Source organism: Myxocyprinus asiaticus, chromosome 17 (assembly GCF_019703515.2).
Source record: "Myxocyprinus asiaticus isolate MX2 ecotype Aquarium Trade chromosome 17, UBuf_Myxa_2, whole genome shotgun sequence".
Classification (NCBI taxonomy): Eukaryota; Metazoa; Chordata; class Actinopteri; order Cypriniformes; family Catostomidae; genus Myxocyprinus; species Myxocyprinus asiaticus.
The window spans coordinates 43,210,581-43,226,306 of NC_059360.1; the positions used below are offsets into that span (position 1 = coordinate 43,210,581).

Consider the following 15,726-nt stretch of genomic DNA (forward strand, 5'->3'; position numbering starts at 1 on the left):
TCTAACAGTTTTTGTTTTCCACTCAAATTAAATGTTTATGTTTCCATCTCATTAATTGCCGCAGATTGTATAGAAATGCTAACAGATTAGAACATATTAATTCATAATTAAAATGTTATCATACATATTACTTTAGCGCAGGTAATGTACTTAAAAGTAATTACTTTAATTGAAAGACAGTAATTGTAATCTAAATATAAGAATTTAAAATGTGTTACACTACTTTTTTGATGAAAAAGTATTTAGATTACAGTAGCTAATTACTTTGTAATCAGATACACCCAACAGTGCCTATAAACACTGTGCTACTTTTTGAAATTGCTGTATGTTTTGAGAATCCCGACCAGCCCGACACAACATTAGCCACTTTTCCACTATCTGGCCAGTGCGAGCCAGGGCTATCAACTGGCCAGCCGGGGCCAATAGCCTTGGACCTTGAGCCGCAATACCAAAATCTATCTGCGTTCCCACCATCGGGCAAATAACTCTGCAGCGTTGCCAAAAATCCCGCCCTTAATACGCAGCTTCAGTGCCAACATCACACACCCTGCCCGTTTCACAAGCAAGAGGGAAACTCAAGCTGAGGTATAATGTTATCTAGTTATCTAGAATATCGAGTTTAAATCGAATGTAAACATCATGATAAGTTAGCGTTGACAACTCACCGACTGTAATGGCAATGGTGTCCCGAGTGGTCTCTCCACTAAAAGCAGGACAATGTCCCAGTACACCATCTATGAAAGTTCACCGAACCATGGAAATAATTTTTTTGGGCACTGCTTTGTCCATTGGGTGTTTTAACGGATTTGTACTATGCCCGCATTTTTTTATAATTTTTTTTCCTGAACCTGTACCGTTGTGCGCTGGATACACAACCTGGGAAGTTCGGCAAAACTCCACTTTTGACATTGGACCCGCCGCTGGTCTTGTTTGGCCCAAGGGTAATCGGCGGACCAAAGGCCATTGGCCTCAAGAAAGCCCCGAGGAGGCACGATGAAGCCCTGGAAGTGACCGTGGAAACACAACTGGCCCTGGCACGCACTAGCATGCCCTCATTTGGCCCAACAGTGGAAATGTGGCTATTGGCTACACCAGTGGCATGATGCTGGGGTAGGACTATCTGTTTGTACAATCAACGGCAGAAGGGGAACTATTCTGAGAATCTGTTTAACACAATGTTTATTTTTGCAGTTTTGTTTACTGGTGCTAGTGCTGCAGAAATTACACACTGTAGCTTTCATTTCATAGGCCTGTTTACATGAGGAGCAAGCAAAACAGTGTGTGAATGGCCCCTAAGTTCTTCCACACATTTACTTATTTAGGTTGAATTTGTGAATATAGGATAGCTCCCTGCAGTATGTTTCATCTTTAACTAATATTGATGGGTCCAGATGGATTTAAATGCTCTTTTAGACCAGAGATGATGCTCTAGTTTTGCCATTACGTAACAGGTTTACAAGCTTCCAGGATTTGATTTGGTCTAGGAGCTCTAAATGCAGTTTGATCTTGCATCAGTCCTTCAGGTAAATGGCAATAAAGACAATCGATATGATAAATAAGCTAAAACTACAGGACAACTGCTGAGAAACATCTGCTTCGGAGGATGTCACTACAAAAATGTAGACTTCTATACTTTCCATTACAGTGCCTGCATTATATAAATACATCTGTATGTCCTCATTTGAACTATAGCACCATAAAACTCAACCTAAGATAACCTCACATTTGTTTACAGCATTTATACAGTCTCTAGGAAAGAAACAGCATTAAAAAGTATCTCATGGCCTTCGTAAAATGCCATCTCACTCTAATGTCCAATTAACATGGGGGGAGTCTGTTTATCTGTGACAGCTGCGTAAGCCTGTGCTAATTTTCCTACCTATTGCAAGCCAAGACATCAGCACCAAATGCTCGCTTGGCTCAATCAAACTGCTGACTTAGCATAGGGTGGAGTTTGTTATGGAAGCTCTGTTTGACTTAATAAGAATAGCACTGCTACTTTCCTATTCTACAAGCCTATGAAACTACACACCGGTCAGCAACAACATTAAAACCACCTGCCTAATATTGTGTAGGTCCCCCTCGTGCCCTCAAAACAGTGCCAACCCACATCTCAGAATAGCATTCTGAGATGATATTCTTCCCACCACAATTGTACAGAGCGGTTAGCTGAATTCCTGTAGATTTGTCAGTTCGAACCAGTCTGGCCATTCTCTGTTGACCTCTCTCATCAACAAGGCGTTTCCATCCTCACTGGATGTTTTTTGTTTTTGGCACCATTCTAAGTAAATTCTAGAGACTGATGTGTGTGAAAATCCCAGGAGATCAGCAGTTCAAACCAGCCCATCTGGCACCAACAATCATCCATGCGATTATCTAATCAGCCAATTGTGTGGCTGCAGTGCATAAAATCATGCAGATACGGGTCAGGAGCTTCAGTTAATGTTCACATCAACCATCAGAATGGGGAAAAAATGTGATCTCAATGATTTGGACCTTGGCATGATTGTTGGTGCCAGATGGGCTGGTTTGAGTATTTCTGTAACTGCTGATCTCCTGGGATTTTCAAGCACAACAGTCTCAAGAATTTACTCAGAATGGTGCCAAAAACAAAAAAACAGCGAGCAGCAGTTCTGTGGACGGAAATGCCTTGTTAGGCAGGTGGTTTTAATGTTGTGGCTGCTCAGTGTAAGCAATAGATATTACAGCAATTTGCAGCAATGATGCGACGAATTTCAATATAAATGAGAGTTGGTAATTTGAGGCGGGATGAGTGACAGTGACAGTTGGCAATGCAACATAGTTGATCAGAGTCCAACTTTATGTTTATGTGCAGCAATGTGATAACTACCAATAGGAGTGAAGACTCTTACAGTTGCATAGCGACCAACAGTGCAGCGACTTGGTGTCAGGTTGAACTCGCCTTCGTTTAGAGTTGTACATTTTCACATTTCAAATTCAACACGAAAACAATGAGACTGTGAGTACAGTCTGTTCAATATATCGTCTTAATGGAATATACCTGGTTTAAGGCTCAATCGACAGCATTTGTGGCATAATGTTTATTACCACAATAATCTATTTTGACTTGTCCCTCCTTTTCTTTTTTCTTAAAAAATAAAAAGAGCAAAAAATCTGGGTAACAATGAGACACACTGGAATTGAATGGGGCCAATACATAAACGTTAAAATACTCACTGTTTCAAAAGCATAGCCACAAGACGTTAACAATATGCATGTTCACATGATTCTAGTGTGAGAAAATCGCTTACTAACCTTTCCTCCTAAAGTTCATTGCCATGATGACGTAAACCCTAAATCAACTGTTAAAATGATGATATAAACACCTTCACAGCTCAAATAATAACAGTAGTTAAAACAGTAGTTTTAACAATAGAAATAATTTTACTGCTTTTATAAAATTCTAAGCTTCACATTTCTGCCTTTAAACCCTCCAAAAATTGGCCCCATTTACTTCCATTGTAAGTCCCTCACTGTTACCTTGATATTCACTTTTCTTTCTTTTTTTTTCCTTCTTTTTTTTTTTTTTCTCCCCACGTTGAAATGCCCAATTCACAATGTGTTCTAAATCCTCGTGGTGGCATAGTGACTCACCTCAATCCGGGTGGCGGGGGACGAATCCCAGTTGCCTCTGCTTCTGAGACTGTCAACCCGCGCATCTTATCACGTGGCTTGTTGAGCGTGTTACCGCAGAAACATAGCGCGTGTGGAGGCTTCACGCTATTCTCCGCGGCATCCACGCACAACTCACTACACACCCCACTGAGAACGAGAACCACATTATAGTGACCACGAGGAGGTTAACCAAACCTGACTCTACCCTCCCTAGCATCCGGGCCAATTGGTTGCTTAGGAGACCTGACTGGATTCACTCAGCATGCCCTGGATTCGAACTTGTGACTCGATATTCACTTTTCTTAAAGAAAAGGAGGAACGGGTCGAAACGTATTTTGTTTTGGTAATCAACATTATGCAACAAATGCTGTCAATTGAGTTTTATTTGTATTGAACCTGAAATATATCAAGTATAAGGTCCTCGGTCATGCATATTTTTTTCATAATAATGTTATCCCGAGTTTTTTTGCCACTGAAAATTTGAAGAAAAATTTATGTTTCATGGGCTAAATGATCAAAAGAATATTATGTTAAACAAAGTGCACTTCCTTCCCTCACAGCCTCTTTTTTTGTTCAATTTGAACATTTCATTTAGACACTTAAATTACAACAATCTACATTGATTCTGAGGGTGGACACAGAGCAAAGTAGTGTGTCCTACTCCTAAACAACTTAATCTTTGTGACAGACCACTAAAATGGTTTCATATGAAGAGCAAATGATTATGGGCCTCCAGGAACAAAGTGAATCAATCACTATTTACCATATGGATCACTATACCCCTCAATGTTGGTGTTTTATATGTATATTGGTGTTTTATATGTATATGCTGCATGTTATGGCAACAGAAAATTAGGAATGTTGTCAACACACTGAGAACTAAAGCTTAACTTGTTAATCAGATTACAAGCACCATGTGATGAGGAGAGGAAGGATTTGTTTTCTGTATGTGCATAAACAGCATCACAACACAACCACTGACTACTTCTTTGTACAGTAATGCTTTGGTGTGGTAATCAGTTCCATCCTAAACTCTGAAAAGAGAAACAAATAAGTGGCTTTCTAAAGTCTGCAAAGTTCTGTGAGAAACATTTAACAGCAATATACGAACATATACAATGGTATTTGCATTATATACATATATTTATATTATTATCTATGTTACTTTGTTGTTAGTGGATGATTTTAATGCACATGTGCAAAGCTATAGATCACAGACTAGTCCAGGTGCAAATATTCACAGATGCAAGCCAGTACAATCCTTGCCCATTGGCCTAATTCAATCCATTTGGATGGCAAAAATATCTAAAGTAGGCTACATTTGTGCTTTGGGAAAACACCATGCACCCATATGATGTTTTGAAAGCCAAATTCTTTTAGTAACATGGCAGACCAACCACTAGGATAATGTGCAGTAGACAGGAGTCTGTAAGCCGTGTTTGAAGCACACCCTTGTATAAATTGTAAAATCCCCCTGAAAATATTCCTGTTTGCACCACATCCAATTTCCCTCTGAGATCACTAATCAATTATCAGATATGTATCTCTTTCTATCTTGTTTCTTCTCATTTTCTCCAACAGGACATTTCAGTTTTGTTTTACCCGAGGATATGCATGCGTTCACAATAAATTGAATTCAGACTTTAATCACACCTCAGTCTAGTTTTATTGTAGTGATATCGTAGCTGCAAAACTAACCTCCTAATACAATAAGGATTTGGCAGAGTAATGTTCTGGTGGAAGAAAAACTACCTTCAAGGGACGAACGGACTCACTGTCATAGATCACAATGATTCACAAAAGTTATTAATGCATTTGTCTCATCAAACTGCTAAACAAATGTCTATCAAGTGAAACCAATTAACTCACCCGGCTGGGTAGGCAACAAGTCCTGAGTGTGGGTTACACGCTAAAGCACGACTCCCAGCGGAAGTGATTCCAAGAACTTTCTCCAAAGTCACCTGTGGAATTACAATAAACAAAGTAGTAAAGAAAAATTATGATGGGCACTGCAGTCTAATTAAAGTAAATAATTAAAAACAAACAGCCATTAACATCACACTATATACAAATATTACCATATGACCACACATGTAACACAGACCAAATATACTGGCTTATTCAGAATAGGAATATGACCAAATTCTGGATGATACTGGAATAGTTTTGCACATGTAAGCAGTAACTGTTTGGACTTTTTGTGTAGGGACACAAAGTTGTGCTCTTAAAAATCTCATATCTATCACACATACAGATATCCTCAAATACCATGAGGCCATGTGAAAAGATGAGACCAAAAGTTCCAAGACAAACGGGAAAAACTCAAGACAAGACTATGTTGGTTTGAGAAAAATGTCAACAACTTAATTAATTAGGGGCCTGGGTAGCTCAGTGGTAAAAGACGCTGGCTACCACCCCTGGAGTTCGCGAGTTTGAATCCCAGGGTGTGCTGAGTGACTCCAGCCAAGTCTCCTAAGTAACCAAATTGGCCCGGTTGCTAGGGAGGGTAGAGTCATATGGGGTAACCTCCTCGTGGTCGCTATAATGTGGTTCGTTCTCGGTGGGGCGCATGGGGACTTGAGCGTGGATGCCGCAGTGGATGGCGTGAAGCCTCCACACGCGCTATGTCTCCGTGGCAACGCACTCAACAAGCCATGTGATAAGATGCGCGGGTTGGCGGTCTCAGACGCGGAGGCAACTGAGATTCGTCCTCCACCACCAAATCACTACGCAACCACGAGGACTTAAAAAGCGCATTGGGAATTGGGCATTCCAAATTGGGTGAAAAAGGGAAAAAAATCTAAAAAATCAAAATTAATTAATTGTTCTGAAACTACTTTAGTTTAGAACAAAGTCCAGAGACTGTGATTGTAAATAAATAACGCGATTATCCTATAAAAATCATGTCTGTTTGGCCACTGAGGGATGAGCAAAATTACAGCAGCAGAGTAGCTGATGAAAGTCAACATGCAACAACTTTACTCCAAAGTTTTTCACTTCTAATAACAACACTGACCTAAAATGTTGTTTATTGTGCAGGCTGTGAGAGAAACATAAATTCCCATAGAAAAGAACAAATCCTCTGTTAACTATAGAGCTCATAAACAGTGTTGTCATCTTAAATAGAAATTATGAGAAATACTTCATAAACCTTAGTTTTAAACTCAGTGAACAAGTCAAGTCGTAACATTTAATCAAAGACTGAATGGGAGTATTAACATATGTATTAGGTCAACCAATAGTGGATTTTGCCAATACCGATAACTAAAGTGGTGGAAAAGGCCGATAACCTATTAATCGGCCAATAATATTTACAATCGGTTTATAGAATGTAAAACAAATTAATCGTGTTTCCTTTTTATCTTTCTTACTATGAAAAAAATGAAGATTTGGTGCATAATGTGGGACTTTTAACTGTAAACAAGCCCAAAATCTTGGCTTGACTTGGCTGTCTTACAATGCTCTATATTTTAGTATTTACGAAATTAAGCTTTTTATAGCCTATATATTCACCAACTGAAGGATTTTGTGTGTATATATTCAGTATATGTCTGTATGTATATATGAATATCTTGTAAAAAACAAGATTTTTTTATTGTTCTTTGCAAGATAGTTGGAGACACAATGCATGTGCTGACAGGGCACATCTCAATATAATCACATTGTTTTGCATGCCCTTTTTAGAACTCTTGATTATCTAACAAAAACAAAAAAACAAAATATGCATTAAAGTGAAGATAAAAATATGGATGAATATTAGCAATGATAAAATATTTAAACACAGCAAATCCCCACAAGATGTCAGTAAGGCTGCTGTCATACTTCAGAATCAAGCCATTCCAACTGCAGAGAAAAAAAAAAAAAAACTTTCACCAACTATTAGCATAGAATTTTGCCGATAACCGATAGTTACGAAAAGCAACCATCCCTACCGATTTATCTGTAAAACTGATATACCTGTATCAGTCTACCTCTAATATGTATCATATATTTAATAGTGGTCAGTCACATTTTACATTACAATATATACTACCGTTCAAAAGTTTGGGGTCACTTGCCTGAAATGTTTTTTATGATCTTAAAAATCTTTTGATCTGGAGGCGTATGCTTAAATGTTTGAAATTAATTTTGTAGACAAAAATATAATTGTGCCAACATATTAATTTATTTAATTACAAAACTAAAATTGTATTTAAAAAAAAGTTTTTGAAATGGATGACTTGGACCAAATAATAAAGAAAAGCAGCCAATAAGTGCCCAGCATATAGATGGAAACTCCTTCAATACTGTTTAAAAAGTATCCCAGGGTGATACCTCAAGTAGCCGGTTGAGAAAATGTCAAGAGTACATGTCTGCAAAATCTAGACAAAGGGTGACTACTTTGAAGATGCTAAAATATAAAACACAGTTTTGATTTATTTTGGATTTTGTTTCGTCACAACATAATTCCCATATTTCCATTCCTATTATTCCATAGTTGTGATGACTTTACTATTATTCTAAAATGTCAAATAAATAAATAAATAAATAAAATAAAATAAAGAATGAGTAAGTGACCCTAAACTTCTGAACGGTAGTGTACATGTTACAGTGTAAACACTAACACACTGAGTAACAGTATGAATAATGAACTTTATATGCAATTATTTGGTAAAACACCCTATAATTGTGCTTGCTATCACAATTAATTCTTGTGCAATATGTGTACGATGAAAATGTGATATGTTAGGCAGCCTTTCACCATAATGAATAATGCTACCTCAAACAATGAGAAGTCCACATGTACCATCTTTTGTCTTTTGAATATTGTAAGTGCAATACCACACAGACCGGTTAACTGAACACCTGTTTTTTCATCTGACACGAAACCCTGAAGTCTGCCAGGTCACCTCTTCAAAGCAAGTACGGCCACATCCAAGCAAAGTACACTATCTCACATCAATCACAGTCACTTTAAATATGGGTCAATGGAGAACTGAGATGAAGAACACCTGGTTTATGAAGTGGACTTCCCAATGAGCCCAACCCTGCCATCTCAGACAGTTCCACTGGTTTATAAAAAGAGAAAGACCCATTATATAACACTAAAAAATACTCTAAAAATGTAATCGAAAAATTGGAAGAAAAGTGAAGTTAGTTCTGAGAAATGGTTTAGCACCATATGTTTGCAATATACCACTTAGTTTTGAAGTCAACATTAAGACAGCTCAAGCTGCAAGATTTCAAACACTATTTATCTTTGTTCATTATCCAACTGCAAGTAGAAAGTAGCCACAATCTATTACCACAAAACATGGTGAAGTTGCTTATATAAGCAAAAATCATTACAATTGTAGCTTTTGCCTGAATTTACCATTGTTGCACATATTTTTTGACAGACATCCAAACTGTATATACACTGTTTAAAAGCACCTTGGAGTTCTTGAAAAAAAGAACGAGATGCTCAATTTCAAATGTAAGCTGTTTTAGCTATTTCTCATTCAGCATCTCTGATGGGAATTTCTGAGCCAAAAGCATTTTTTCCACAAATATTTTGCAATCTATGCATGTAGAATCCCCAGATAAATGCAAAGAACTTGAGCCAGAAGTCAATTAACTATGCAGCACCTGTAGGAATGGCTTTGATTCAATACAACAAAGCATGTAAACCTTAAAAAGCAGAAACCTCAGTCACGAACGGATATATGTAGACTAACAAAAAGCTAAGATTCCTTTGTCTGGCTCAATACACCAGAGACTCCCTAACTGCTTTAGGCAGTGGGAGAGAAAAAGAGAGACAGACAGAGAGAGAGAAAGATGTTCTTTTGAACAGAACAAAGACACCTTGACAGTCTTTTGCATAGCGCTTGAATAACATGTTTAATATATGAAAGGGTCAATGAGGCTTAAAATGTTCGATTTCAGTCTGACTAAAGCAAAAATTTGTCTTTGTAAAATGTCATGTGCACACTTTAGTCAGAATAAATTTGTTCCAGTTTGGTTTTTGCTAAATCAAACTAACAGACCTAGATAATGCGATTGTAGCTAGGCTTCGTCCAGCATGTATACATGTTAATCGGCCCACAATTGGCCTATGCGTTATGCGCATGCTCCGAAAAACATTTGTATGTGCAAGGAACAGCAGCCAGTAGAGTTTCTCGTGCCCCCGTAGGAAGTAGGTGCACTACGCAAACTGCGTAATATGCGTATAGGGAGCGGAATTACCGGTCAGTAATACCACACTGAAAATGAATAATACTAAGAAATGTAGTTCAGATAGTCACTTACCACATCCTTGACAGTTTTAGCAATAAATGCTTTTTGAGTTATTAATAATACAAAGTGTATATCCTTTCTTATAAGCTGAGAACTTTCCTGACCCATGACTTATAAAAAATAAAATTATTTGTATTTCTTCGATTATTTATCTTCTTAATCTTATTTATGTATACATCTGTGTTGGTTAATGTATTTTTTTTTATATCCTTTTTTTTCCCCTTCACCTGTAATTGTCTTTATGACTCAGTGATTGTATTCATACATTGCTGGATCTGCGTAATTTTGTACCTCTTACTGAACATTTAACCTTTTTTTCAATAAAAATATCCACTGTTTTAGCACAATGTGTGGACTTTTCAGACGGTCCCTTACCACTCCCTTCAAAGCATTAGCATGTTTCAGCATGATGTGTGGACTTTTCAGATGACCCCTTACTCACTGCATGAAAAATGTCCACCATATATCAATGTTAAATTAATGATGTGGAAAAATTTCACCGTGACGTCATCTGACCAGCTTAAGGGACCATACTAATTAGATAAGGGAGGCATAATTTTATAATGCTGCGGGAGTATTGGGCTGATGATGGGAATGTAGATCGATTTTTGTCTCGCGGCTCGAGGTCCGAGACTATTGGCCCCGGCTGACCAGTTGATAGCCCTGGCTCGCACTGGCCCGATAGTGGAAGAGTGGCTATTGATTTGCAGCAGTTGCCATCTCTGATCAATGCAACATTCAATGAGCCTTTGGAGTATAGTGCTGTGCACACACTCAGTAACTTTATGAAACCATGATTGTCAAATTGGTTTTAATTTTCAGTCTGAAACAAAAACAAAACATTAATTACAACTGCATATTACAAGTGCATTACTAAGTGGTTGCTAGGGTGGTTGCTTATTGTCGTGCAGTTGAAGTTAGAAGTTTACATACACCTTAGCCAAATACATTTAAACTCAGTTTTTCACAATATCCTGACATTTAATCGTAGAAAACATTCCCTGTCTGAGGTCAGTTAGGATCACTACTTTATTTTAAGAATGTAAAATGTCAGAATAATAGTAGAGAGATTTATTTCAGATTTTATTTCTTTAATCACATTCCCAGTGGGTCAGAAGTTTACATACAATTTGTTAGTATTTGGTAGCATTTCCTTTAAATTGTTTAACTTGGGTCAAACATTTTGGGTAGCCTTTCACAAGCTTCTCACAATAAGTTGCTGGAATTTTGGCCCATTCCTCCAGACAGAACTGGTGTAACTGAGTCAGGTTTGTAGGCCTCCTTGCTCACACACACTTTTTCAGTTCTGCCCACAAATTTTCTATTGGATTGAGGTCAGGGCTGTGTGATGGCCACTCCAATACATTGACTTTGATGTCCTTAAGCCATTTTGCCCTAACTTCGGAGGTATGCTTGGGGTCATTGTCCATTTGGAAGACCCATTTATGACCGAGCTTTAACGTCCTGGCTGATGTCTTGAGATGTTGCTTCAATCTATCCACTTCATATTCCTTCCTCATGAAGCCATCTATTTTGTGAAGTGCACCAGTCCCTGCAGCAAAGCACCCCCACAACATGATGCTGCCACTCCCATGCTTCATGGTTGGAATGGTGTTCTTCAGCTTGCAAGCCTCACCCTTTTTCCTCCAAACATAATGATGGTCATTAAGGCCAAAATGTTCAATTTTTGTTTCATCAGACCAGAGGAAATGTCTCCAAAAATTAAGATCTTTGTCCCCATGTGCACTTGCAAACTGTAGTTTGGCTTTTTTATGGCAGTTTTAGAGCAGTGGCTTCTTCCATGCTGAGCAGCCTTTCAGGTTATGTCAGATATAGGACTTGTTTCACTGTGGATATAGATAACTGTCCACCTGTTTCCTCTAGCATCTTCACAAGGTCCTTTGCTGTTGTTCTGGGATTGATCTGCACTTTTTGCACCAAACTATGTTCATCTCTAGGAGACAGAATGCATCTCCTTCCTGAGCGGTATGATGGCTGAGTGGTCCCATGGTGTTTATACTTGTATACTATTGTTTGTACAGATGAACGTGGTACCTTCAGGCATTTGAAAATTGCTCTCAAAGATGAACCAGACTTGTGGAGGTCCACATTATTTTTATGAAGCCTTGGCTGATTTCTTTTGACTTTCCCATGATGTCAAGCAAGGAGGCACTGAGTTTGAAGGTAGGCCTCAAAATACTTCCACAGGTACATCTCCAATTCAGTACACCTCCTATCAGAAGCTAATTGGCTAATTGGCTTAAGCCTTGACATCATTTTCTGGAATTTTATAAGCTTCTTAAAGGCAGTTAACTTAGTGTATGTAAACTTCTGACCCACTGGAATTGTGATATAGTCAATTAAAAGTGAAACAATCTGTCTGTTAACAATTGTTGGAAAAATTACTCATGTCATGCACAAAGTAGATGTCCAAAATTACTTGCCTAAACTATAGTTTGCTAATATTAAATCTATAGAGTGTTTAAAAAAAATAGTTTTAATGACTTCAAACTAAGTGTATGTAAACTTTTGACTTCAACTGTAAGTCAAAAGAGCCAACCTCTAAGTCTTTATGATATTCACAGCCATACATATGGCTAGTTCATGCAAGTCTATAAGTCTATTTTTTTTACATCGCAGACAAAAATCTTAAGTCTGATCAAGCAGAAAAGTAATGGCACGCATCTACTCTACAAGCCTGTATCATTTACTGTATGTCCATAGCATAGACGGTGCCTGAGTTATAAGCCAAATTTTAATATTTAGGGTTCAGGTAAAAAGTGGTAATTACACATTTTGTCAAAATTGAGTTATATTGCATTCAGAAAGTATTCAGACCCCTTAATTTTTTCACATTTTGTTTTGTTGCAGCCTTATGCTAATATGCTTTAAATTATTTATTTTTTCACATCAATCTACAGTCCATACCCCAGAATGAGAAAGCAAAAACCAGATTTTTGATAACTTTGCAAATATATTAAAAAGAAAATAAATGAAATATCATGACACTAGAAATTTTGCTCAGGTGCATCCCATTTCTCTGGATCATCTTTGAGATTTTTCTACACTTTGACTGGAGTACACCTGTGGCAAATTCAATTGATTGGACATGATTTGGAAAGGCACACACCTGTGTATATAAGGTCTCACAGCTGAAAATCCATATCAGAGCAAAAACCAAGCCATGAGGTCAAAGGAACTGCCTGCAGAGCTCAGAGACAAGATTGTGTCAAAGCACAGATCTGGGGAAGGCTACAAATTTTTTTGGCTGCATTGAAGGTTCCCAAGAGCACAGTGGCCTCCATCATTCTAAAATGGAAGAAGTTTGGAACAACCAGGACTCTTCCTAGAGCTGGCTGCCCGGCCAAACTGAGCAAGCAAGGAAGAAGGGCCTTGGTAAGAGAGGTGACCAAGAACCCGATGGTCACTCTGGTTGAGCTCCAGAGATCATGTCTCTGGAGATGGGAGAAACTTGATGAAGGACAACCATCACTGCATCACTCCACCGATCTGAGCTTTATGGCAGAGTGGCCAGACAGAAGACTCTCCTCAGTGCAAAACACATAAAAAAGCACCTAAAGGACTCTCAGACTGTGAGAAACAAGATTCTCTGGTCTGATGAAATGAAGATTGAAATATTTGTCCTCAATTCCAAGCTTCATGTCTGGAGGAAACCAGGCACCGCTCATCACCTACGCAATACCATCCCAACGGTGAAGCATGGTGGTGGTAGTATCATGCTATGAGGGTGTTATGCAGCAGCAGGGACTGGGGGACTGGTCAGGGTTGAAGGAAAGCTGAACGCACCAAAATACAGAGATATCCTTAATGAAAATCTGTTCCAGAGCGCTCAGGACCTCAGACTGGGCCGAAGGTTCACCTGCCAACAGGAAAATGACCCTAAGCACACAGTCAAGACAACGCAAGAGTGAATTAGGGACAACTCTGTGAATGTCCTTGAGTGACCCAGCAAGAGCCCGGACTTGAACCCAATCAAATATCTCTGGAGAGACCTGAAAATGGCTGTCCACCGACAGTCCCCATCCAACATGACAGAGCTTGAGATCTGCAGAGAAGAATGGCAGAAAATCCCCAAATCCAGGTGTGCAAAGCTTGTTGCATCATACCCAAAAAGACTTTAGGCTGTAATCGCTGCCAAAGGCACTTCAGCTAAGTACTGAGTTAAGGGTCTGAATACTTATGTCAATGTGATATTTCATTTTTTTCTTTTTAATACATTTGCAAAGTAATCAAAAATCTGTTTTTTGCTTTGCCGTTATGGGGTATGGAGTATAGATTGATGTGTAAAAAAAAAATTATTTAAAGAATTTTAGCATAAGGCTGAAACATAACAAAATGTGAGAAAAATGAAGGGGTCTGAATACATTCTCAATGCACTGTATGTACAATAATAATAAAAAACTTTGATGCCATTTTTCTCAGTTTCATTGATTTTGTTTCAGAAAATGTACTAGTATCAACAACGTGTCATTTATGACCAACAAACCATATGCAGCTGTGGTCTCAGAGTTATTCAAGGAATTCATCTGTGTTGCAAAAAATTCTGAACAATGGTAAAGTCATAGAGACTCCTGCGTGTGAAAGGGAAGTACAGTCACCCAAGAGTGCAGACCAGTAAACTGACATTTACAATGGAATGTAACAGTCAGAGCTGACTACACATGCACAATTATACAATAATAGTTACAGCTACAATAACAAGACCAAAAGTGCATTTTCACATTGGACATTAAGATTTAGACAGCAACTGTTTCTTTCCAGCTCCAGTTCAGACTGGACATATGAAAAACAAGGCATGTGAATCATGTGAAGTATGATGCATCCCTTACTTATCTGTATAAGATTTATGTACGCATGTATAGAGTGTCTTATATGAAAGACATGTGTGCTTGTGTTTTTTGTGCATGATATCTGTGCAAATCCATACCTGGTATATCCTGCTTTATTTTCGTATTTCGTTTTGCATAAAATTTTCATAACATATGGCAAATATATGACATTTTCACATAATGCATTATGTTGTGCATCCAGCATGCTCTTTACCAGGGCTTAAAATTATTTGTGACATGTGGCAAATATAGGTCAGTGCATTTAACAGCCTTCTTATTGTTACAGTTCACAGAGAGAGCTCCAAAATGTTTATCTCAAGACCTTGCATAACAAAACCATGGATAGGATCTGACAAATTAGTGCCATTTCATTGTCACCTGGCATTAAACGGCATAATATCACAGTGGTACATAATGTGATACATTTAAATGCAATTATAGCTTACAGATTCCATATGCTTCATGCCATATATACAGTAATGCACTGTACCTTATTACTGAGATTCTCCTTGTTGTTCCCAGGTTTACTTCTTCTTAATTTGATGGAAGGCGATCGGAGCAGATTTTTAATCCGGCTTTTAATTGTTGTATTTTCCACTGTCATCTTGATTTGGTGTGCTGTTGATAATGTTTGCAACAATGTTTCCAGACCCACCAAACAAACAAACGGCGACACAGCTATGGCCCTTCGCTGTATGTACAATCACAGTCGATAATCAATTCAGCAATAAACGAGTAAAATAAGCCATGATCTGAAAACAGCCTTTTATTTCATATACTCAACCAAAGCACCGGAACCGCCATCGTTGTCCACTATAAAAGGAGCTTTAACTCCCGTTCGGTAGTCCTGTCGTCTTTACTATCTGTGGAAGTCGTGCTCCAAACTAACGCATATTTGTTCAAATGGATCATGATTCCTGTTTCGAGTCAGCAGTTTGACAGCGAGCCACTCTCACCTTCAACCGTAATACCTTCACCGGTACAT

The 15,726-nt window shown here is 38.2% G+C and overlaps 1 protein-coding gene across 2 annotated transcripts in view; it reads right to left on the minus strand.

Annotated features, from left to right (window-relative positions):
- The window catches only part of LOC127455487 (mitogen-activated protein kinase-binding protein 1-like), a 70,761-nt gene extending 55,035 nt beyond the window's left edge, over positions 1–15,726 (minus strand). For both annotated transcript variants that reach the window (XM_051723430.1, XM_051723429.1), the window contains exons 1-2: positions 15,232–15,726; positions 5,506–5,597 (exon numbers count right to left, since the gene is read on the minus strand). In XM_051723430.1, coding sequence (XP_051579390.1) covers positions 5,506–5,597; positions 15,232–15,345 — 206 coding nt within the window. In that variant the 5' untranslated portion in view covers positions 15,346–15,726. The remainder of the gene's footprint in view (positions 1–5,505; positions 5,598–15,231) is intronic.